We start from the raw sequence: 26,065 nt of genomic DNA on the forward strand, positions 1-26,065 counted from the left end.
GGAAAAAAAGCTTGACTTCTCCAAGAATAACTTCTGGAATGACAGTCATATCTTAATCATCCACAATATATAATGCCGCACACTGCTCCTTTGCACTAAAACACAGTAATATCTCTTCCTTTGTCTATTCCTTCTTGATACACACACTATACACACTAAGACCCCAAGTCCCTCCATATTTTCACTACCCACTCCTATGACTTGATTTCACACTATCAGCTTATTAGAACTATTCAATATGTATTTTATCTGAATATCCATAAAATCAGAAAACCTACCTAAAGAACCTAAAATGGGGCATCCTGTGGTGGTGCAGTGGTTGAGGGTTGGGCTGCGAAGCTGCCCACAGCCTCTGCAGCACTGGTTCGATTCCCGGCCCCCGGCGAGGGTCCCACATGGCACCACAGACCTCTCCTGACATGCCCACTGCTCCCCTCAGCAGTGTATTTCGTCAGTCTGCCTGTACTGTTCCCTGCTCTGGCTCTGGCGAATTTTCTCACCCTCCCGCGCTTCTGACTGCACCCAGTGCTTGTATAAATAAACAAATCTTAAAAAATAAAAAAAAAAAAGGGAAACTAAGATGACTGAGAGACGAATCCATTTTAAAGACGCAAAGTGTCTATCTTTTTAAAAATAGTCTAAAAATGCATATTGATATAATACCCAATTTTCCCTCTACTTGTCCCTACAAATTCTAATGTCAAGGATTAAGTTTTCTTTCCTTTCACTTCTACTTTCTTTACATATACCTATACATTTATAGAAACATACACATGCTGGGCATATACTTTCTCCCCCAATCAATGTAAATTAACTTGAAACTTGCCAACAAGTAGTTATTTGATAATAGTGATCTGTAAAATTAAAAAAATACAACATGCAAGTTGACCTGTAATGACAGTCAGCTCTAACGCAGAGCTTCCATTCCTGATGGGAAACCCACCACTCTTCCTTCCATTCTTCAAAAACTTTCCGTAGCATTCTCTGTTCATAGTAAAACCTAGGGCAATGAAAATAATCAGAGGTACATGATGATATTAGCACTGCTGTTACCAAATGATAGTTTCATACTGCATTGCTTTCTCATAGAAAAGCATGGTCCATTGTTTGGTAACATCAAATAAGAGTTTTTTAGGTCAAAAATCTTAGAAACAGGTAAACTAGAAATGATGTTCAAAAATGTTATACTACAGATATTACCAATTAAAGATGTTAAAATAAAATAAAAATCTTACTTTTCACATACCATAAGTTGAGAATAATCATTTCCAAGTTTTTTCATTCACCAGACTAAAACTTATTTTTTTTTAAGATTTATTTATTTATGCATACAAGAACTGGGGTACAGGCCAGAGGTGGGGGGAGCGTGAGAGAAGTCACCAGAGACAGAGTGGGGAACAGAACAGGCAGATTGACTGAAATACACTGCTGAGGGGAGCAGCAGGCGAGTCTGCTGTGCCATGTGGGTAGCTCCCTGGCTGGGGCTTGAACTTGTGCTGCAGTGGCTGCAGAGAGCTTTCTAGGTTGCATCTTAACCCCTTGCGCCACCAGTGAGGCCCTAAAACTTATTTGTGATTAGTAAAAAGTAACAGCTACACTTTCACTTACATACATAGGAAGTTGAAAATTATAAAATAAGCAACCCCCTAATGGAATTCCTAGTACTTAACAGAAACAAAGCACATTAGTTTAACTGAAATCGGGCTGTGAAGACTGTAACAACAGTAAAAGAAAACAAGAGCAAATTAAAAGGGGGGGAAGGCAACAAGAAAATAGAAGAGCAGTGACAGTCTACGTTAACAAGACCCCATCAAGGTGACTGATAACTCAAGACGCTGGTCCTATCAGTCTCTTTGAATTTCTTTTCATGGTTCTGCAGGTTACTAATGCATCCCTATTCTGTACCCATTCAGTGTTTAAAACCTGGTCTTCAGTCTCGGGGCCGCCCCTTCCCTTACCTGAAGGCTGTACATTTAAAAAAAAAAAAGGAAAAAAAAAAAAAACCTGGTCTTCAAAAATATACATAGGAAAGGTTTTCTCACGTTTCATAATTTTTTTTTAAAAAAAGATGAAACACCAAAAAAAGCCCATCAAAAGAGGGAAGGTTAAATTCAACTAATGCTATGTAGTTGTTTTTTATGCATGAAGCAGAGCTAAGGAAAATGAGGTATAGAGATGCTCCAAAAAGTTAAGTGAAAAACAGTTACCTCACTTCCAGAACCTATATGTTGGAATTAATATACCCAAGCACTTATCTATATATTATTTATAAACACATACAAAATGTAAGCACATACATACATATTTGCATATATAGACGTGCATATGCATATGTATATACATATACAAATGATTATATTATACAAAGTGAAAGTACAAAAAGATCACCAGAGAACCAACCAACACCAAGGGCTCTCTCAGGGAGGGAATATAGGAGACTAGTGTTTCCTACATTACACATTTCTGTAATGTGAAAAAAAATTGACAGTTTTGTTCATAATTTTAAAAAATGTTAATGAAGGGGCCTCCCTGGTGGCGCAGCAGTTGAGCGCTGGGTTGAAAAGCTGCCCGCGGCCTCTGCAGTGCCGGTTCGATCCCCGGCTACTCCCCGGCCACTGGAGGAGGGTCCCGCATGGCGAGCGGACCTCTCCTGCCGCCCGTTGCTTCGGTCCTTCTGCCTGCTCTGCTCCCTGCTCTAGCTCTGGTGAATTCTCTCACCCTCCCGCAACTTCTGACGGTATCCAATGCTTGTATAAATAAATCTTTAAAAAAAAAAAAAAGTTAATGAAGGGCCTCCCTGATGGCGCAAGGGGTTAAGACGTAATCTATGAAGCTGTCTGCAGCCATTGCAGCAAGAGTTTGATCCCCGGCGAGGGCGGTACCCACATGGTGCAGCAGACCTCTCCTGACTCGCCCATTGCTCCTCTCAGCAGTGTATTTCAGTCAATCTGCCTGTTCTGTTCTCCACTCTGTCTCTAGTGACTTCTCTCACCCCCCACTCCTCTGGCCTGTACCCGTTCTTGTATGCATAAGTAAATAAGTCTTTAAAAAAGTTAATGAAAAAGAACCACTTCCATCTTGCACTTTAGAATGAACACATCCATCTAGCTTTCCTTTCACAAATCCCACTTAAAATAATAAACACATTTCAAAAGGTATATACCCACAAAGACAAGAGAAAAGGAACAAAGATGATGGACAAGAGATGTCAACAAATTTAGATGCTGGAAAGCAGGCAAGGGAGTAGCAACTGAGAAGTAAGTGTCCTGTGATGGGGGACTGAAGAACCAACCAACTGGGGGCACCAGATGGAGTGTTCCAGAAAGGCACAGGAATGAGAAGCATCAGGATGGGGGAGCCCTGGAGATGAAAATACAGGTTTACAAGAAACAGCAAGGTAGCAGACACTGTATTCACCGAAGCAAAGACTCAGATTTATCTCTGGAGAGGATGAACCAGAGGCTCATGAGGTTCTAGAATACCAGGGAAGTTCTAGAGGGGGTCCTAGACCAAGAATCTACATACTGAACAATGAGACCCACATTCCCTCCCCTCTGCTTGTAATTAGACATATAACCCTGCCCTCGCCCCCAACCCACCCTATCCTAGAAAGAATGAGAGGTATTCCTCTCCTCTGGGGAAAATTGATCAACTTACAGGACAAGGCGTTCAGACAATGGCAGCTGTTGGTCCCAGTGAAATTGTCTGGTCTCTGCCTCAAAAGCCTAAAATGAAGCCCTCAATATACAAGTCCCTATGCATGCATATGAAAACTTATAAAATCAGTTTTAGTGCATAACTCTGCAATAGGAACAGACAATGAAAGGATTTCTTATCCCTTGAGACAGTGAACAAAAGCACACACACACAAAGGAGTCCAAAAGACAGTATGATCGGACAAAAATCTTTAAAAAAAATCACTACATTACTTCAAAATTTTATAGATGCTATTAAACAACAAAAAGAATAGAGAACAAGGCTTCCCCAGTGGCGCAGGTGGTTGAGCACAGCGCTCAGCCTCTGCAGCATGGGTTCGATTCTCCGCCTGCCAGGGAGATTCCCACATGGCGCGGCAGACCTCACCTGTTGTGCCTGCTGCTCCCCTCAGCAGTGTATTTCGGTTGTCTGCCTGTTCTGCTCCCCTCTCTGTCTCTGGTGAATCCTCTCACCCTCCCATTCCTCTGGCCTGTACCCCAGCTCTTGTATAAAAATAAATCCAAAAAAAAAAAGAATAGAAAACAAAACAAAGCTATTGAAAATTACAATCATGAGCGTGAAAGTTAAAAAAAAAAAATGTACAGATAGGCAAAACAAGAAGCTGATTGGTTTTGCAGGCCACAGGACTCAGCAGGGTGAAAGCAGGGCTTTTCCTTTAAACAGGATGAGAAGGCTGAGTAAAATGATGTGACTTAATTTACTCAGATCGTTGTTGAGAAAAGACTAAGTAGGGGCAAGTTCGGAAGCAGGAGGCCAGTGAGGAGGTTACAGGAGTGACTCAGGGGAGACATGATGATGTCTGACAACAGGAGTGTAGCAACTGGAGGAGGTGAAAAAAGGTTGGAGTCTGAATGTATTTTATTTTATTTTTTAAAGATTTATTTTTATTTTATTCATACAAGAACTGGGGTGCAGGCCAGATGTGTGGGAGGGTGAGAGGATTCACCAGAGACAGAGCGGGGAACAGAACAGGGAGAATGACCAAAATACACCGCTGAGGGGAGCAGCGGGCCAGACAGGAGAGGTCTGCCATGCCATGAGGGTTGCTCCGCGGCTGGCAGGGATTGAACCGGCACTGCAGAGGCTGTGGACAACTTCACAGCGCTGAGCTCAACCACCTGCGCCACCAGGGAGGCCCTTATTTTATTTTTTTAAAAATATTTATTTATGTGTACAAGAACTGGGGCGCAGGCCAGAGGTGCAGATGGTGAGAGGATTCACCAGAGACAGAGTGGGGAACAGAACAGGCAGACTGACTGAAATACACTGCTGAGGGGAGCAGCGGGCGAGTCAGGAGAGGTCTGCTGCGCTATGTGGGCTGCTCCCTGGCCAGCCGGGGGATCGAACTTGTGCTGCAGTGGCCGCAGACTGCTTCATAGGTTGTGCCTTAACCCCTTGGGCCACTAGGGAGGCCCTGAATGTATTTTAAAGGTTGAAACAATGTAATTTTGACATTGGCTTTTAAATTGGGATGTGAGAAAACAAAAGGAAGCAAGAATGACTCCCCGGTCTCTGACTCCTGTACCTGAATGGGTGGGAGTTTCCTTTAACTGAAAGCTGGAAGAGTGAGCTGGGAGGTTTGTGGGGGGAACTCCAGACTTCTATTTTGAGTGTTAAGGTGTGTTGTCTATTAAACACATGATGTAGCTGTCACATACACAGCAGACTAGAGTCTAAGGCGAGGGCTGGCCTGGGTGAATACCTTTGGGAATCACCTTGAAATTTGAAGATTGGCAATGGCTGTGAGGTAGATAAAGAGGCAGTGCAAGAAATGGGTATGGGGTCTTTAGATGAGGAGGAACCAACAAAAGAGTTAGAAGGGGCACTCAAAGAAGTAGAAGGAACACCATAAACAGATAGTAACCTGGAAGCTGAGAGAATAAAGGGATTCTTGAGGAAGGGAATGATGCTGACTAATGTAGATTAAGAAAGTTTAACAAGTCACCACTGATTTTAGCAAATTTAGTGGCCTCAACAAAAATAGTTTTGTTGGAATCTAAAGCCTTATGGGATGGATTTAAGGAAGACCACAAAAAGAGGTACTGGAGACATGGTGTATGGTTATGAGATTTGACATAAAGGGGAACAACAAGAGAGTGCTAGCTGCAGCAGGAAGTTAGGTCAGAAAGATTTTTTTTTTTAGCATGGGAAAAATAATAATAGCATTAAATGCTGGTACAAATGTTTGAGCAAACAGGGAGAAACTGATGCATGAAAGAGAAATAAAGCACAGAGTGGTGCCCTTCAGTAGGCATGTGGGAAATACAGTGCAAAAGTCAAGGATTTTGCCACAGATAAGAGCAGGATCAGCTCCTCACCTAACATTAGGGAAAGCAGGTTGTATGCCAATAGTGGTGGAGAGAGAAGGGAGCTTGTGGAGGTCTCTTCTATTTTCCCAAGAAAATAGGAAGCAAGGCCCTTAGGTAAGAATAAGGAAAAAATATTAATGTCAAACTGTCAAAGGACATGACTGTTTACTTATTTCCAAAGTTTGCCCAAAAAAATTTTTCATTTCTTCTTTTCAGAAAGCTAGGCAACTACCTCACATTTTAGATTGCATTATATTCACACACATATTGTATTATTTTTGCTCAACCAATTCAACAGTCATTTTTGTCACTTTATTAATGATAAAACAACTTCCATTTATAAAAGTTAAAATATCCTCCAAGCACATAAAGGCATTATTTTGTTGTTTCTAGTAAGCTATCACTCCCCTCTAACGTTCCTAAAAAGTGAAATAAATAATTCAGTATGGAACTAGACCCCCCCACAAAAAAAGTTCATCCTTACCCAAAGTAACAAATAAACCACTTGTAAAAAAAAAAAAAAAAATGCAAACTGAAAACAACTACTCCTTCACAAATTCCTGAGTCAATGGAAACAAAATACCAGAATTCTAATTCTGATGGATGCTTAGAGAACAAATACTCTCACTGACAGTAAGAATATTTTATAATTCAGAAACAGGCCCACAGCCATAATTGAACCCTAGTTCAAACAATTAGCTAGGATCGAGCCTCCCCAGTGGCGCAGCAGTTGAGCGCTGGGTTGCGAAGCTGCCCGCAGCCTCTGCAGCGCCGGTTCAATCCCTGGCTGCTCCCCGGCCACTGGAGGAGGGTCCCACATGGCGCGCAGACCTCTCCTGCCGCCCGCTGCTCCCCTCAGCAGTGTACTACAGTCCTTCTGCCTGCTCTGCTCCCCGCTCTGGCTCTGGTGAATTCTCTCACCCTCCGGTGCTTCTGACTGTATCCAGTGCTTGTATAAATAATAAATAAATAAATCTTTAAAAAAAATCTAAATAACTATTAAATAACTTAAAAAAAAATTAGCTAGGATCTGGGTTAAAACCAAATTCAGGTGCCCTAAGTTTCCTAGATATACTTTCCTCTGTACCCTGCTACCACACAAGAGCAAAGAAAGTAGAAAGAGTATAATGTGCATGTGTTAAAGTAATTTAGACGACATTGGTCACTGGCTAGCCCCTCCTTCCTCACCAGCTGATATAGAATATAAAGGCCAAAAAGACTCCTTTCCTAAGCTCCTCCTTTGCTAAAGTTGACAAGTAACATAGCTCTGGCCAATGAGGCAGAAGCTGAATAAAGCTAGGGGACCCTTTAAAAGTTTTACTTTCTGGGCCTCCCCGGTGGTGCAGCGGTTGAGCACTGGGTTGCGAAGCTGCCGGCGACCTCTGCGGCGCCGGTTCGATCCCCGGCTGCTCCCCGGCCACCTGAGGAGGGTCCCAGGCCACCTGAGGAGGGTCCCACGCGCAGACCTCTCCTGCCGCCCGCTGCTCCCCTCAGCAGTGTGCTTCGGTCCTTCTGCCTGTTCCACTCTCCGCTCTGGCTCTGGTGAATTCTCTCACCCTCCCGCGCTTCTGACTGTACCCAGTACATGTATAAACAAAAACAAACAAACAAATAAATTTAAAAAAAAAAAGCCTCTATTAAAACAAATAATAAAAAAAAAAATATTGGGCCTCCCCAGTGGCGCAGCGGTTGAGCGCTGGGTTGCGGGGCTGCCCGCGGCCTCTGCGGCGCCGGTTCGATCCCCGGCTGCTCCCCGGCCACCAGAGGAGGGTCCCACATGGCACGCAGACCTCTCCTGCCGCCCGCTGCTCCCCTCAGCAGTGTACTTCGGTCCTTCTGCCTGCTCTGCTCTCCGCTCTGGCTCTGGTGAATTCTCTCACCCTCCCGCGCTTCTGACTGTACCCAGTGCATGTATAAACAAAAACAAACAAATAAAGAAAGAAAACATGCTTCTATATAAAAAAAAAAAAATTAAAATAAATAAATAAATAAAAGTTTTACTTTCTTGGTAGGGAAAAACTGAGTTGACACCACCCTTCCTTCCTCCTTACTATGAAAAGCTTAAACAGTTTTTTTTTAAAGATTTGTTTATCTATTTGATACAAGCACTGGGTGCAGTCAGAAACACGGGAGGGTGAGAGAATTCACCAGAGCCAGAGCGGGGAGCAGAGCAGGCAGAAGGACTGAAGTACACTGCTGAGGGGAGCAGAGGGCAGCAGGAGAGTTCTGCGCGCCATGTGGGACCCTCCTCCTGTGGCCGGGGAGCAGCTGGGGATCGAACCAGCGCTGGAAAGGCCGCAGGCAGCTTCTCAACCCAGCGCTCAACTGCTGCGCCACCGGGGAGGCCCTTGAACAGTTGACAACTATGCAGTGTCATCTCTGAGGACAAAGGGGAATATGCTAAGTATGGTGAAGTATAAAATATAAAAGTTCAAGTCTCTGATGGCATCACTGAAGAGCTGAACCAATACCAACCTCTAGAATGCTCTGAGAAAAAGTAAATCCCACTGTCAGGCTTTCACTTACTTAGAGTCAAATGCATTTCTATTTTTTTTTTTTTTTTTTTTTAGAGGCATGTTTTTCATTTATTTATTTATTTTGTTTGTTTGTTTTGTTTATACATGCACTGGGTACAGTCAGAAGCGCGGGAGGGTGAGAGAATTCACCAGAGCCAGAGCGGGGAGCAGAGCAGGCAGAAGGACCGAAGTACACTGCTGAGGGGAGCAGCGGGCGGCAGGAGAGGTCTGTGCGCCATGTGGGATCCTCCTCTGGTGGCCGGGGAGCAGCCGGGGATCGAACCGGCGCTGCAGCCGCGGGCAGCTTCGCAACCCAGCGCTCAACCGCTGCGCCACCTGGGAGGCCCTCAAATGCATTTCTAACTAACACATTCAGCATTTCTCAAATACTCAGAATATCAATAGGTATTATTTAAAAAGAGGTTTCTGGGCCTGCGCAGGAGGTTGAGCTCAGTGCTGTGAAGCTGTCCACAGCCTCTGCAGTGCCAGTCTGATCCCCGCCAGGTGGCAGAGCAACCCACATGGCGTGGCAGACCTCTCCACTCTCGCCCACTGCTCCCCTCAGCAGTGTATTTCAGTCTGCCTGTTCTGTTCCCCGCTCTGTCTCTGGTGAATCCTCTCACCCTCCCACACATCTGGCCTGTACCCCAGTTTTTGTATAAAAAAATAAATCTTGGGCCTTCCCGGTGGCGCAGCAGTTGAGTGCTGGGTTGCGAAGCTGCCCACAGCCTCTGCAGCGCTGGTTCGATCCCAGGCCACCGGGTGAGGATCCCACATGGCATGACAGACCTCTCCTACTGCCCGCTGCTCCCCTCAGCAGTGTACTTAGGTCCTTCTGCCTGTTCTGCTCTCTGCTCTATCTCTGGTGAATTCGCTCACCCTCCTGCGCTTCTGTCTGTACCCAGTGCTTGTATGAATAAATAAATCTTTAATAAATAAATAAAGCTTAAAAAGAGGTTCCCCATTAAATATGGTCAAATACAAGTTAAATAAAATTACATACTAAAAGGGCTTAGGGAAGAGAATGGAGGCAACAACATAGTTTTTCAATTTCTGAATCTCCATAAAATACATAGAGCAATGTAGCAAAATGGAAAACATATCTATCAATAAAACAAAACCAGGTGATGAGGTAGTCCAAGAATCCAAAATGCAAGGGAGGACAACCCAGTCACACCCAGAGTCAAAAGACCTATGTGATATTAATATTTGCATAGAAGGGGAAGGGAATAACAAGGGAGGCATATGAGGAACTTGAGAATGGGAGAAGCCCAAACAGTCAGTAACTAGTCACTGGAAAGTACCGAGGCCCAACTTGAGACCAAGGGCTGAAACTGTCAGTTTGTTCCCTCCAACACCAGGGCTAACATAAGAAAAATGGATACTGCTGAAGCTGTCCAGCCCCTGTAGTCTCAAACCTTAACAGCCAGGCTCCCTTCCAGGACTGGCTTCATATTAATAAGAAACTATTGGGAGTGGAATGAAAATTAAGCAAGAGAGGGACAACAAAATCAAGGAAAAGAGAGGACCAGACCAAGTGTGGTAGGGGAACAGAACCAGGACAACCCATAGAGTAAACTACCATATTTTTTAATAGTGTACAGAAATGACAGAAAAGGGAGCTATGTGAAATGAGGAAAGCTTAACTGAATGGGGTCTCACTCTAAAAAGTTCAGAAAAATTAGCTTCACAAAAAAATGAGGTCAAATCCTAACCAAAGTTATTATATGAGAAAAGTAAAGGAGCAGAATAACATGCCTATACATGAAGAAAATTTGCCAGAAAGATGTGCTCACAACACAGAAAAACAAAAACACAAACCCCCTTAACCCACTAATTCAAAATGAACTAAATGACTTTAAGAAACTAAATCCATAGCTAGGCATATCCTATTGAAACTCCTGAAAACTAGGACAGAGAATAAATCTTCAAAAGAGCAACATTTAAACTAACAGTTTACAAGTGGAAGTCTTAAGACAATGAAGTCTCTTCAAAGTGCTGGAGACAAAAACTTGCAACCTAGACTCCTCTGTGAAATATTCTTCAAAAATGAAAGTGAAATAAAATTATTTTAAGCAGATAATATTGGAGAGTTCATCACAAGCAGACCCACCCTAAAGGAAATACTCAGAGATGTTCTGATAGAAGAAAATCACAGATGGAAACCTGGAGATACAGAAGAAGAAAAAGAGCAGCAAAAAGGGGTAAACACAAGAATAAATCTTAGTGAACACTGGCTGAGATTGGAGAAGAATAATAGTGTTTTGTAGAATTTAAATACAAACGGAATTAAGGGGCCTCCCTGGTGGCGCAGCAGGTTAAGCGCAGTGCTGTGAAGCTGTCCACAGCCTCTGCAGTGCCGGTTCGATTCCCAGCCAGCCATGGAGATCCCCACATGGCGCAGCAGACCTCTCTTGTCTCACCCGCTGCTCCCCTCAGCAGTGTATTTCAGTCCTTCTGCCTGTTCTGCTCCCTGCTTTGTCTCTGGTGAATTCTCACCCTCCCCCCACCCCCGCCCCCGAGCCTCTGGCTTGTACCCGAATGCTTGTATAAATAAATAAATCTTAAAAAAAAAAAAAAATAACCTTTATAAAAAGAAACTAAATGGAATTAAAATTACATTATGAGCACACATAACAATAAGAGCATAAAAGTGTCTTGAGAGAGACAGTGTTCTCAGGACCTTGTCTTGTTTGGGAAGAGGGTAAAGGACCAACTAACATTAGACTCTGAGAAGGTAAAGGCATTTATAAATAATAAAGATATGGTCTTTATGGCAGTGAGTAAAAAAATAAAGGAGTATATAACTTCTATACTAACGGGGTGTGATGTAAATAAAATACTCAACTGAATAAAAGGAAAAAATAAGACACTTCTGATAATGGGAAACTAGGCAGTTCAGATCAATTCTCCCTCTGAAAAATGAGAAAAGCAGGACCAAAAAAAAAAAAAAATTACACAAACACATATATTTGAAGGCACTGAAGAACTACTGAGGAGGTAAGGAAGACTAGGGTGGAACTCCAGAAGAAAAAGCAGAGGTGAACTATGCCAAGTGCCTGCATCCAGGCCAAGCTGTAGCCACACTGGGAACCTTGCCGGTGAAAACCCAGAAAACAGGGCCTCGCTGGTGGCACAAGGGATTAAAGCACAGCACTGTGAAGCTACCCGCAGTCTCTGCAGCAGAAGTTCGATCCCAGGCCAGCCAGGTAGCTACCCACATGGAGCAGCAGACCTCTCCTGTCTCGCCCGCTGCTCCCCTCAGCAGTGTGTTTCAGTCTGCCTGATCAAGATACCCTGAGCAATATACCAGGTTAGGAAAGTCACAGTCAGGAAAATGAACACTGGAAAGGTTTTAGTAGGGGATAAACTAAAGGGAGTAGCGAAGCCATGATATTTCAGTTTTTAAAAAATGCTTACATCCTCAATGGCCCCATCTCCTTATGCAACATACCCTACACTGGCCCCTTCTCTCCACTCCACGCTCACTATCTCCTGCCCCGTGACTCCTCCTTGCAGTTCACCCTCTGCAGCAACACAGCTACAGCAATTCCCCCCAAAATCCACAGTGGGCAGTGACCTCTGGAAAGTGAAATCATGCAGAGGGACTTGCTCTTCACTAAAATCTCTCTCCTCTTGTCAGTGTCAACTTTTCCCCAAGTTCTGTGCTAGATCAAGTTAATTTGTCAGTTTTTTTTTTTTAAACTAAGTTTTTTTTTGTTTTTTTTTTAATAGATGCATGTTTTTATTTATTTATTTGTTTGTTTTGTTTATACATGCACTGGGTACAGTCAGAAGCGCGGGAGGGTGAGAGAATTCACCAGAGCCAGAGCAGGGAGCAGAGCAGGCAGAAGGACCGAGGTACACTGCTGAGGGGAGCAGCGGGCGGCAGGAGAGGTCTGCGCGCCATGTGGGACCCTCCTCCGGTGGCAGGGGAGAAGCCAGGGATCGAACCAGTGCCGCAGAGGTCGCGGGCAGCTTCGCAACCCAACGCTCAACCGCTGCGCCACCGGGGAGGCCCTAATTTGTCAGTTTTGACAGTTTTCTGAAAGGATTCATTTACTTCTCCTGAGCAAATGCTATTTTCCCCCCAAAGGGCTCACTTGTCTTGGTTTACTTATGATTCCTTCATGTACTCATTTAATCAAACTAGTAAGTGTTCAATTACCACTACATTATATGTCTTCCCGGAGAGGGAGAGGAGAGGATCGTAACACATGTCCAAATAAAGGTTATGTAAGGACTTACTAAAAACAAAAACCTCTAAGTTCAGCAGACATTTGATATTCTGAGTGAATACTACCTGGCTTTAGAAGGAAATACTCTTCCAAAAGTCATTCGAATCCACAAATATAAGAATTTTCTGGCCACACATCTGAAAGAAGGAAAGAGGATATGTGCATTTTACAACTTCACTTTGTAAGAGCAGTCCTCCTGGCTCTTGGTGCTCTGAAGGCCCACGGCATCCAGCTGAGTGGCATTACTCTGGACTATGCCATGGTAGCCGAGTTTGACAGCTGGCAGACCCTGGTGCATCCGTGTTTGGGTTTTAGGAAAAAAGGAGGAAAAAAAAAAACCACAGCAGTTTTGGAGACACTCAGGTCAGGTCTGAACCTGGCCAACACCATTCAGATACAGCAGAGCTTACTTGCCCAGCTCCAGCACGAGACAGTGCCGGGCACTACTAGGGTTTTGGTTTTGAATCCTTAGGTGCTTTTGAAAGTATCCAAATTCTCACTGGCACCAATTAGGTTCAAGTTTGTGTTCACACCAAGCAATTCTTGCAAACAGCTAGTTTAGAAAATGGACCAATCAGTTTTGAAAGGTGGGTGACCTGAAGGGGGATATAAGCACAGGCTTGACTCAGGTTCAGGATGGAAACCAAGAAAGGCAGCTTAAAAAGAGGCTTGACTCAGTTTGGGAGAAGTTTCAGGAGAATTGACTTTGGCTTCAGGAGGAAGATTGTCAGAGGCCGCGGGCAGCTTCGCAACCCAGCGCTCAACCACTGTGCCACCTGGGAGGCCCTCTGGTGAATATTCTCACCACCCCCCACATCTCTGGCCTACACCCCAGTTCTTGTATGCATAAATATATAAACTAAATCCTTAAAAAAAAAAAAGTCTTTTGTTGATGAAGACTTAAGTGGAAGAAAAGGAAGTACATGATAAGGTTTTTGTTCATGCTATTCTTCCTGCCTAAAATGCCTCATCTTTAATGACTGCTCTTATGTGAAGTCTTTCTGGATCTTCCCCAACCGAAAGAGAGTAGCTTTGTACTCTGAGCACCCTGTTCAAGCCGTTAGTGTAACATTATGATACCATATCACAGTAATCAGCTCACAAGATACCTGTTGTTCCCTCTGCACTGTTAGCCCCCAGGGCAGGGACCATTTCTTAGAGTATGCAGTACTTAGTACAGTGCCTGGTACACACAAAGAATTGACACGTCTTTGGCCAGTTAAACATTGAACTCACTTTGGATTGCTCTTCCAAATGGACAGCTTGTCCTTTATGTGGCATATTCTTACATCATCCTTCAGAACTCAGCTTAAACTGTAATTCCTCTCCAGGAAGTTATGGCTGGCTACATGTGTGGCTCTTCATGCCACATAGGTATCAAATCATTCTGCTTTCACAGCACTTACAACACTCTTGTGGCTTGTTTAATCTGTCAAGCCTACCTGATTTTACTTTCATGAAACCATGGATCAGGGAGATTTTATTCACCATGGGTGCTCAGTATCTAGCATAACACCAGGCAGAGCAGGCACTTAATAAATTTTTGCTGAGTGAATAGATGCCTTTGATAGACCTAATCAAGAGTAGCTGGAAATGAAGCTGTACTTGGAGCGTGTTTAGACTGCTTGTGGAAGACCCTTTATAGTTTACACATTGTGGAGACCATGAATGTAAAAACTCAATAAGAGATTTCATCTGCATTTCCTTTTTTATCTGAACATTCTGCTCTGATGAGCAGCCATCAGTATCTCCAACTAATTGAGGGAAGAGAATAAGAATCTTCCCTCATCTTAACCAGAAAGGGAGAACAATGGGAAAGTCACCTACAGCAGTTAACTACTCACAAGCTCACCTGATACGCAACTCTCTTAACCGGCCCCTTCGGGTCCAAGCATGTGGGGCACGATGCTGCACTGGCTGACGGGTACTAGGGGTCCTAGAGAACGCAGAAGACTTCTTGTTGGACAGTATTTTTGGAGGATAAGGTTTCTTAACTGCACCATCTCTAAAAGACCTAAAATTTGAGGAGAAAGGGGGAAGGAGAGAATCAAATTACTTCTGTGTGTGATATAAATACCTTTTAACATCAAGCAAAATTAGATAAGCTCACTGAGTTAGACAACTATGCCTCAGGGACAATAAGCAAACCAATCTCTGACAAAAATACCTGCCACTCACTGGACATGGGTACTTTGGGGTCAGCAGGAACTAGAGTTGGAGATTATATTGGAGACATTAGCCCTAACACTCTTTCAATAGGTCATAGTAAGGGGATCATCACAATTCAGATTCTTAGAGACAAACAGTAGAATGTTGGTTTCCATGGGACTTCGAGGAGTTACTATTTAATGGGTACAGGGTTTCTGTTTAGATGATAAAAAAGTTTTGGACATAGAAAGTGATGATGGCAACACAATACTGTGAATGTACTTAATGCACAAGACTGTAAACTTAAAAGTAATTAAAATGTTAATTTTATGTTATGCATATTTTGCCACAATAAAAAAAAAACTCTGAATATGATAAAACCCACTAATGGGTGAACTGTATGGCATGTGAACAGTAGCTATGTTAATTCTTTTCTGCACAAATGGAAAAAAACATAATAGAAAGATCAAGGTGTTCTTTAAAAATACCAATAAAATTATGGAAGGGCCTCCCTGGTGGCACAAGGGGTTAAGATGCAACCTATGAAGCTGACCACAGACTCTGCAGCACGAGTTCAATCCCCCAGTCGGCCAGGGAGCAACCCACATGGTGCAATGACCGCTTCTGACTCGCCCACTACTCCCCTCAGCAGGAGGGGAGTCAATCTGCCTGTTCTGTTCCCCACTCTGTGTCGGGTGAATCCTCTCACCCCTGTACCTCTGGCCTGTACCCCAGCTCTTGTATGCATAAATAAATCTTTAAAAATAAATAAATAAAATTACGGAATAGTCAGTGACAGTGATCAAGACAAAAGGCCAAGTAAAGCAACACTGAGAAAAGGGAGGACACATGATGATAAAATCCCAAGATGACATTATAAATAACTTGATTAAAAAAAAAGTAAATAAAATGAAGACACTGACACAAGAATATAAAATATGAATAGTCCAGGGCCTCCCCGGTGGCGTAGCAGTTGAGCGCTGGGTTGTGAAGCTGCCCACAGCCTCTGCAGCGCTGGTTCGATCCCCAGCTGCTCCCCGGCCACAGAAGGAGGGTCCCGCATGGCGCGCAGACCTCTCCTGCCGCCCGCTGCTCCCCTCAGCAGTGTACTTCGGTCCTTCTGCCTGCTCTGCTCCCCGCTGTGGCTCTGGTGAATTCTCTCTCCCTCCCGTGCTTCTGACTGTACCCAGTGCTTGTATGAATAAATAAATCTTTAAAATAAAATAAAATAAAATAGGGCCTCCCCAGTGGCGCAGCGGTTGAGCGCTGGGTTGCGAAGCTGCCCGCGGCTCTGCCTCTGCAGCGCCGGTTCGATCCCCGGCTGCTCCCCGGCCACCGAAGGAGGGTCCCACATGGCGCGCAGACCTCTCCTGCCGCCCGCTGCTCCCCTCAGCAGTGTACTTCGGTCCTTCTGCCTGCTCTGCTCCCTGCTCTGGCTCTGGTGAATTCTCTCACCCTCCTGCGCTTGACTGTTCCCAGTGCTTGTATAAACAAAACAAACAAACAAATAAATAAATAAAACATGCCTCTATATATAAAAAAAAATTAAAAAAAATAAAATAAAATAAAATAAAAAATAAAATATGAATAGTCCAATAACCATTTACAAAACTGAAAAGTGGGCCTCCCTGGTGGCGCAGCAGTTGAGCGCTGGGCTGCGAAGCTGCCCGCAGCCTGCTCAGCACCAGTTCGATCCCTGGCCACTGGTGAGGGTCCCATATGGCACGACAGACCTCTCCTGCCACTCCTGCTGCTCCCCTCAGCAGCGTACTTTGTCAGTCTGCCTGTTCTGCTCCCCGCTCTGGCTATGGTGAATTCTCTCACCCTCCCGCGCTTCTGACTGTATCCAGTGCTTGTATAAATAAATAAATAAACCTTTAAAAAAAAAACAAACTGAAAAGTAATAAACTTTGCAGTAAGAAAATTCTAGGCCTAGATGGTATTGTCAAATTCCACCAAAATTTAAGAGAAAATGTATGCCAATCCCACATCAAGTATTGCAGAAAATTAAAAAAAAAGGGAACACTCCCCATCTCAAATCTATATAAACCAAGGTGGTTTTTATGAGGCCATCCACAATCTTATCACATAACTTGACAAGGATTTTTTTTCCTTTTTTTTTTTTTTTAAGATTTATTTTTATTTATTTATACAAGCACTGGGTACAGTCAGAAGCACGGGAGGGTGAGAGAATTCACCAGAGCCAGAGCGGGGAGCAGAGCAGGCAGAAGGACTGTAGTACACTGCTGAGGGGAGCAGCAGGCGGCAGGAGAGGTCTGCACGCCATGTGGGACCCTCCTCCAGTGGCTGGGGAGCAGCTGGGGATTGAACCTGCGTTGCAGAGGCTACGGGCTGCTTTGCAATCCAGCGCTCAACTGCTGTGCCACCGGGGAGGCCCATTGACAAGGATATTTTAAGGAAAGAAAATTAGAGCGTGGTTGTGCAGTGAGGGCAGGAGCTGTTTTGCATGGTTTGCGGCAAACTGGAGGTCCCACCACAATGCAATCATGTCTGTTTTATATATACATGTACATATAGTGGAGGGGCCATCCTGGCCATGAAGGGAAAAAACTGTGTGGCCACAGCTGCTGACAGGCACTTTGGATCCAGGCTCAGAGAGTGACCACAGATTTTCAGAATATCTTTCCTAACCTGGCCGAGTTCGCCACCAATGTCCAGACCATTGCCCAGTAATCCAAGTTCTGGCTAAATTTGTATCAATTGAAGGTAAGTTGGCAGTTTAGGCTCACACCCCCATGAGCATGGTGGTCAACCTCTTGTATGAGAAAGGGTTTGGCCCCTTACTACACTGAGCCAGTCATTACTGGATTGGAACCAAAGACCTTTCGGCCCTCCATTTGCTCCCTAGAACTCATCAACTGCCCCTTGGTGACTGATGACTGTAGTTAATGACACCTGCGCTAGCAAATGTCCGGGACATGTAACTCTCTCTGGGAGCCCAACATGGATCCAGAACACCTGTTTGAAACCATCTCTCAAGCTATGCTGATTGCGGTGGACCGAAAGGCAGTGCAGGCATGGGAAGTATCGTCCACATGACTGAGAAGGACAGAATCACCACCAGGACACTGAAGACCCGAACAGACTAACCCTCTGTTTCCTGAAACTGCTGTTTTTTAAATACTTTTTTTAGTTTTTAAAGTTTTTCTTTCAAAAAAAAAATTATACATCAGTTGAAAATGAGTACATACATAAAACTCTTAACATTAGTGACACTGAAAAAGGATAACATGGAGAATTAATTACAGAAAGGGAAAATTAATGTTAGAAAAATGAACCATTAAAACAATCAATATCAGGGGCGTCCCTGGTGGTGCAAGGGGTTAAGCACTGCACTATAAAGCAATCCACAGCCTCTGCAGCATGAATTCAATCCCCAGCTGGCCAGGGAGCTACCCACATGGCGCAACAGACCTCTCAGTACTTCAGTCAGTCTGCCTGTTCTGTTCCGCACTCTGTCTCTGGTGAATCCTCTTATGAGAGAGGACAATAAATCTTTAAGATTTATTTCTTTGTGCATACAAGATCTGAGGTACAGGCCAGATGTGCGGGAGGGTGAGAGGATTCACCAGAGACAGAGCCAGGAATAGAACAGGCAGAGAGACAAAATACACTGCTGAGCAGAGCAGTGGACATGACTGAGAAGTCTGCCGCACCATGTGGGTTGCTCTGCGGCTGGCAGCGATTGAACCGGCACTGCAGAGGCTGTGGACAGCTTCACAGCGCTGCGCTCAACCGCCTGCACCACCAGGGAGGTCCTCAAAATCAGAATTTTAACAAAGGGTATGTCTACACACTCAAAACAGTTTTGGATTGTAAAGTATGAAATGTATATTATACTCATTCTGGATGAGAAACTCAAAATACTGACAACAAAAAATTCTTACCCAAAGTCAGCCCGTAGGAACTTTCCCACACTCATTTAGGAAAACTTTTTATTATTATATTTCACACACAAAATATTTGCAGGCTTTTATGTGGACCACAATTTCAGTTGGTTTTGTTTTTTGTTTGTTTTGGGCAAAGTTTCATCATCACTTACTTGGAGGCAGCCTTCTTCTCCATGGTCTGCTTAGTCCCTTTTTGGTAAAAATTCTGCCAGTGGCTTGACATATACTTCTTAGTGTTCAGATTCTTCATGAATCAAAGTCTTTTATCTTCCCTTTCTAACTCTAAGAAAAAGGAGAATAAAAGTAAATTATCGGGAGCCTCTTATGAGTCACATTTCTGAAGTTACATGCCAGTTCCTACTTTCCTGCCTCCATATTAATGAAACACCAGATGAACAAGGGAGGTCTCTAAAATATTCTTTTTAAAAGCTATTTTTTCTTTTTTAAAGATTTATTTATACTATGACTAGGCTACAGTTCAGAGGTGCGGGAGGGTGAGAGAATTCACCAGAGACAGAGTGGGGAGCAGAACAGGCAGACAGACCAAAGACACTGCTGAGGGGAGCAGCGGGCGAGACAGAAGAGGTCTGCCTCGCCATGTGGGTTTCTCCCTGGCCAGCCGGGAATTGAACCTGCGCTGAAGAGCCTGTGGACAGCTTCACAGTGTGGCGCTCAACCCGCTGCACCACCGGGGATGCCCTTAAAAGCTATTTTTTCTTAAGACTTGTGCCTCCCCGTTGGCACAGGCAATTGAGTGCAGCGCTGTGAAACTGTCTGCAGGCTCTGCAGTGCCAGTTCGAGTCTTGGCCTGCCAGGGAGATACTCACATGGAGCAGCAGACCTCTCCTGCCTTGCCTGCTGCTACCCTCAGCAGTGTCTTCGGTCCATCAGCCTGTTCTGATCCCCACTGTGTCTCTGGTGAATGTTCTGACCCTCCCATGCCTCTGGCCTGTACCCTAGTTCTTGTATAAATAAAAGTAAATCTTTTAAAAAAAATTGTCAATGCGGATAAAGTATACGGGGGTTCCCTATCCTTCTCACAACTTTTCTATAAGATCAAAATTACTTCAATACAAAAATTAAAAGTAAAAGAATCCAGTGGGGACAGAGTGGGCATAAGTATAGATGAAACAAGAAAGTCAATGAGCCAGTATTCTTGGAAACTGGGTGATGAGCATATGTTCTATGTGTTTGAAACTTTTCATAATAAAATCTTTTTTTAAATTCTGCAAGAAACAGGGCATCCCTGGTTGCACAATGGGTTGAGTGCAGCGCTGTGAGGCTGTCCACAGCCCCTGCAGCGCTGGTTTGATTCCCAGCCGACCAGGGAGATTCCTATAGGGCGTGGCAACCTCTCCTGTCTCGCCTGCTGCTCCCCTCAGCAGTGCTTTCTGTCCATCTGCCTGTTCTGCTCCCCGCTCTGTGGTGAATCCTCTCACCCTCCTGCGCATCTGGCCTTTATCACAGCTCTTGTATAAATGGATAAAAAAAATCTTTAAAAAATTCTGCAGGAAACAAAGAAAATAGGACACTAGAAGAAAAACAAAGCCAACAATAACAAAAAAAGAAATACTATAGGGCCTCCCTTGGCGCAAGGGGTTAAGGCGCAATCTATGAAGCTATCCGCAGCCATTGCAGCATGGGTTCGATCACCAGCCAGGGAGCTACCCACATAGTGCAGCAGACCTCTCCTGACTCACCCCCTGCTCCCCTCAGCAATGTATTTCAGTCAATCTGCCTGTTCCATTCCCCACTCTGTCTCTGGTGAATCCTCTCACGCCCCCACCCCCAGCACCTCTGGCCTACACCCCAGTTCTGGTGTGCATAAATAAATAAATCTTAAAAACAAAAGAAATACTATAGTTAATATCCTCAGAAAGAGAACATATTCTATACTCAGGGAGTAAAATGAGGATACTATTTAAAAGAAAATAAAGGGGCCTCCCTGGTGGTGCAAAGGGTTAGACACAGTGCTGTCAAGCTATTGCCAGCCACTGCAACATGAGTTCAATCCGTGGCCAGGGAGCTAATCCACATGGCACAGCAGACCTCTCCTCTCTCACCTGCTGCTCCCCTCAGTGTATTTTGGTAGATCCATCAGTTCTGCTCCCCACTCTGTCTCTGCTGGCTCCTCTCACCCCCCCCCACCTCTGACCTATACCCCAGTTCTTGCATGCATAAATAAATCTTTTACAAAATAAAACAAAGGAAAAACATGAAACAAATAGGAGAGCCAAAACATTGAAGAACTGTCCAAGGGGGAGAAGGGATGACAAAAAGAAATTAAAAAATAAAATCAGAAGCTCATCCGGGGACCATATAAATAGAAATCCAGGAAAAAAGGTATGAGAGCATGAAAGAGGAAGAAAGTATGATGAAATAAAAAGGAAGTTTGTCAACACTAAAGGATGATAATCCTCAAAGATGAAGAGAGATCAAATATCAGTATAGATCAACCACTTTCTAATATGCAAGGAAAAGCAGCTTAAGGTATCCTTTTCTTGACAAGGAAAATTGGATATTGTCAAAATTAAAAACATTTGTGCTTCAAAGGAAACCATCAAGAAAGTGAAAAGAGCACCTCCCTGGTGGCCAAAGGAGTTAAGTCTCAGCTCAACGAAGCTATCAGCAGCCACTGCAGCATGTATTTCTGTCAATCGCCTGTTTTGCTCCCCAATTTGTCTTTAGTGAATCCTCTCTCTCTCTCTCTCTCTCTCTCTCTCTCTCTCACACACACACACACACACACACACACGCACCTCTGGCCTATATATACCCCAGTTCTTGTACGCATAAATTGTTAAAAAAAAAAAACTTTTAATACTAATTTTTAAAACCATGTATGTCAACCGGAAAAATATAAATGGAAGCGTCCCAAAGTTTCTACAGTATTCTGCAACTTTTGACAACGAGAAATGAATGATCCTACTAAAGTAAAGCAAAAAAATACCTAAATTTCTATCTCAAGCCCCAGAATAAGTTTCAACTACTTCTAGGAAGCCTTCCTTGACACCTCCAGGCGTCATACTTTTTTTGCCACTCAGGTGGGTAACACACAATCTTTAGTTTACACATTAGCTCCAAAATAACCTTTATGGAATAGTTAACCTGTGCCACCTGCAATACAAAGCGCTTTCCATTAATTATCTGCTTTCCAATTACAACCACCCCAACAGGTGGCAGCCACTTTCAGCTCACAGAGAAGCGTCACGAGTTAAGTGGCAGAGCTAGTGCTGGCGCTCAGGTTCCTAACTCCATCCTTTCAACAGTTACATCTACACAGAAATTACCGAGAAATAGGAAGAGTCGCCCATGAAATGAAAACCGAGCACCAGGCCCCCACGGCGGGGGGCAGGGTTCCCCGCGTCTGTCCCAACAGCACTGAACCGGGCAGCGGAGGCCCCTCGGGTCCGCTCTGCAAACGCTAACCCCTCGCCCCGTCCGCTGCTGGGGTGGACTCGACCCGGCTCGCCAGTGACCCTCTCCCCGTCTCGCGCCCCGCAGCGTCCCGGCCTACCAGCCGCCCCCGGGACGCGGCGCCCCCGGCCCGGCCCGGCCGAGGGGTCACGCGGCGCCGCGCCGGGCGAGGAGGGCCGGCTCCCCCCGCCGGCCGGCGCGCCGCTTCCCCGGCCCCGCGGGCGGGCAGCGCCACCCGCGCTCCCAGAGGCAGCCGAGGCGCCGGCTGGACGCTCACCCCGCCCGCTCCGAGGGGCTCGAGCTCGCGACGGGCTCCCGGCCCCGGACGCCGAACCACTTGGCCGCTGAGACGACCGACGGGGCCTCGAACCTGCGGACGCCAGCCCTCCGGCCTCGCGCCTCCGCGCAGCCCCGGCGGGAGCCGCACACTCGGACCCGCCTCCCCGGGGCCCGGGCGTCCGGCTTCCCGCGCCTGAAGACGCGGGCCCAGCGCCCGCCCCGCCTCCGTTTCCACGGCGACGCGGCGTGCGTGTGGGACGCCGCCGGGGACCCCGGAGTTCGCGCAGCCGCAGTCTGGCCCGTGACACGCCCCCTGCCCCGCCCCTCGCCGCCCCCTGCCTGGAAGCACCCACCAAGCCATTATAGTTGATTCGAGGTGCCTGGCGGACGCCCGGTCTCACCGCCCCACAGAGGCTCAGCTCAGCGCCTTGGCCCGCTGGCTTCTCTGAGCTCAGCTTTCTGCTGCTTCTCGTAGAAGAGTGAGAGCAGTTTCCAAGCGATTCCCAAGTTAGGTTTCGTGGAGAAAACACGAGGCAGAAGGTTCCCGTCGGGGGCTCGGCACAGTTCTCCCCAACCACGCTCCCGCGTGAGCCTCGCTGGCTCTTGGTTCTTCAAAGGGCCCGGGAAGGGCGAGCCAGCCCTCAGCGACAGGGTGGGGGCGTCATCCTGCAGCCGCTAATTTAGATTATTTTATCATTTCAATCTTACAACCCTTCCTTTAAAAATGTAATTTACGGCACTGTTAGTGTATATATGTATATATATATATATACACTATATATGGTGTATATATATTTTTTTCTTTAATGTGCATCCATCCTGAAAATCTTTTAAAAATAGGGATGGGGAGAATGGGTGGGACAGTCCTATGTTTCTCTCCTGTGCTTTGTAAAACACCATTTGAATCAGAGATTTGTGGTGGACAGAGCAAACTAGCATTACGTATTTAAATGCCTGACAAATGTTAATAAATGAGGAAAAATAAATACTTGGATGTCGGGATTAGAATCATAGGTAACTGGCATTTGTGTTCTACAAGTTAATTTTTGTAAAAAGGGTATTGAAGTTTCACTTTAGTAGGACAAGGGACTCAATGTTTTAAGGACTCTTATCTGAAACTATGTGGCCAAGTGGTTTTAAAATAATTTGGGGGCCTCCCTGGTGACGCAAGGGGTTAAGCACAGCACTGTGAAGCTAACCACAGCCACTGCAGAGTGAGTTCGATTCCACGAGGCCAGGGAGCTACCCACATGCCACAGCAGACCTCTCCTGCCTCACCTGCTGCTCCCCTCAGCAGTATATTTCAGTCAATCTGCCTGTTCAGCTCCCCACTTTGTCTCTGGTGAATCCTCTCACCCCCCACACCTCTGGCCTGTACCCCAGTTCTTGCATGTATAAATAAATAAATCTTTTAAAAAAATAATTTGGGAATTAAAAAGTCCTAGTTAACACTTTTAGTTAATATTTACTTAGTCTTCCTTATAAGCACTTTTATATAATTATATGTATATACATTATGACAAATGCAGGGAAAGTCAATAAACATATTTTCTAGATAATGTGCTGGTGCTTTCTTCCTGTCATGCATACTTACCACCATCAACTTTACTAATTTAAGAAACTATGAAAGGTATTTTCCATTTGAGTGATAATGAAAATAATTAGTCCTGAGGTGGAAGAGGGGGGAGGTTAGAATATGATAAACAGATTGCTCATAATTTCTAGGTTTCCAATATTTTCATTTGCTTCTCTCCTGTTCTTGCACTGTTAATTTCCCCAAATGAGTGAACTTTTGAGTACCCTTATGCCAAAATTTGAACCCACAATTTGAACCAATACAGGAGATTCCAAATATTTAATAAGGAACTAGTATAAATAGTGTCTTTTACTTTAAAGGTTTTCCAATACTGCTGTTTGAAAATGCATTAACTGCAAAAACAGGCATGTATAATTACAAATATTCCTGCCAAGGAAAAATAACATTCAAAAGCTACAATGAAACAACAACTTGCAAGTATCTATCTAGTGTTTGCATCACACAGGTGAAAAGTTATAGATGTTCTCCCTTAATAATCTTTAGTCCCAGGTAATAATTTTCTTCTTTTACAAGATCAAATTGAGACTTTGGGAGGTTAAGATGTGAGTTGAGACCAAGGTTCTACAAGACATTAAAGAAGAGCTGAGTGCCACAAAGGTCCTAATTAGGATAGGACCCAGGAATTTAGCCCCAGACCAGGCCTCCATCATGGTAGCTACAATGCATGCAGCAGATTTCACACATAGCTTATGGTATTTTTATTTTAAGATTTATTTTATTTATTTATGCATATAAGAGCTGGGGTGTAGGCCAGAGGTGCGGGGGGCAGTGTTGGTGGTGAGAGGATTCACCAGAGTGGGGAGCAGAACAGGTGGATCTACTGGAATACATTGCTGAGGGAAGCAGTGGGCAAGACAGGGGAGATCTGCTGCGCCATGTGGATTAGCTCCCTGGCTGGGGACTGCAGTGGCTGCCCATAGCTTCAGAGTGTTGAGACTTAAGCCCTTGTACCATCAGGGAGGCCCCTTATGGTAATTTAAAAACATGCCCACAAATTCTTTTACATTCCTTCCCCATAAAGGTGGAGTGTCAGCTCCCTCCCCTTGAATATAGGGAGCACTAGTGATTTCTGTTTAAGGAACAGAATGTGGCACATGGTAGACATGACACTGAGCATCTTCAAGACTAGATTAGAAAAGACAGTTCTGTAACTGTCTGGTCTTCAGTTCTCCCTGAACATCAGCCTTGGGAATCAAGTGACCATACTATGAGGAAGCTCAGGCCACAGAAAGGTCATGTGTAAGTATTCCAGCTCAAACTTCAGAGGCCCCAGCAAACAGCCAGATCAACCACCAAACATCTAAGAGTCTTTAGATGATCCTAGTCTCCAGCCTTCTAGCAGCCCCAGCTGATGTTGAATGGAGCAGAGACCAGCTGAAACAAGGCCAAACTGCAGATTTGGGTGCAAACTGAATGCTGGGTTAGGCCACTGAATTTTGGGGTGTTTTGTTACATACCAACAGATAACTAGAAGGGAATAGTATCTCTAATTCCCTCTACAAGCCTGAAAATTAGACACTATCCCTTTTTCACAGTAAATAGGCCCAGAAAGGTTAAAATACTGGCTCACATTACACATTAAGGGACAGAGCCAAGACTTAAAAGTTTTAAAGAATGGGCCTTCTCCACTACTCTTGTGACAAGGGGATTGGGTCACTTTCCCCAGCATTACATGGAACCTAGATTCACAAGGAGCTGGGTTTTTAAAAAGAGAAAAAGAAAAAAAAAAAAACAACAACCCACCATTGTTTGATTACCTACAAAGCAACTTTGTATAAGCTTAAGAAAAATAGTTGATTTGGGCCTCCCCTGCTCCCCTGGTGGCCCAGGCGGTTGAGCACCCCGCTGTGAACCTGTCCACAGCCTCTGATCCCTGCCAGCCGGTGAGGGTCCCACATGGCTCTGCAGACCTCTCCTGTCCCGCCCGCTGCTC

General features: G+C 44.8%; 1 protein-coding gene and 1 pseudogene across 2 annotated transcripts in view; one reads left to right on the forward strand and one right to left on the reverse strand.

The window, feature by feature from the left end:
* Positions 1-19,089, reverse strand: part of SFI1 (SFI1 centrin binding protein) — a gene marked incomplete at its 5' end in the record, with an annotated part of 62,681 nt that extends 43,592 nt beyond the window's left edge. Inside the window, 4 exons of the mRNA XM_084253212.1 lie at positions 890-1,000; positions 12,846-12,917; positions 14,633-14,794; positions 18,992-19,089. Of these exons, the coding sequence (XP_084109338.1) occupies positions 890-1,000; positions 12,846-12,917; positions 14,633-14,794; positions 18,992-19,089 (443 nt within the window). The remainder of the gene's footprint in view (positions 1-889; positions 1,001-12,845; positions 12,918-14,632; positions 14,795-18,991) is intronic.
* Positions 17,396-18,038, forward strand: LOC311184358 (proteasome subunit beta type-3-like; annotated as a pseudogene). Its single transcript has one exon. The product of its transcript is annotated as a proteasome subunit beta type-3-like (transcript).
* Positions 19,090-26,065: the final 6,976 nt, after the last annotated feature.

The sequence above is a fragment of the Talpa europaea genome (genome assembly GCF_964194135.1).
Source record: "Talpa europaea genome assembly, chromosome: 14".
NCBI classification, from domain to species: Eukaryota; Metazoa; Chordata; class Mammalia; order Eulipotyphla; family Talpidae; genus Talpa; species Talpa europaea.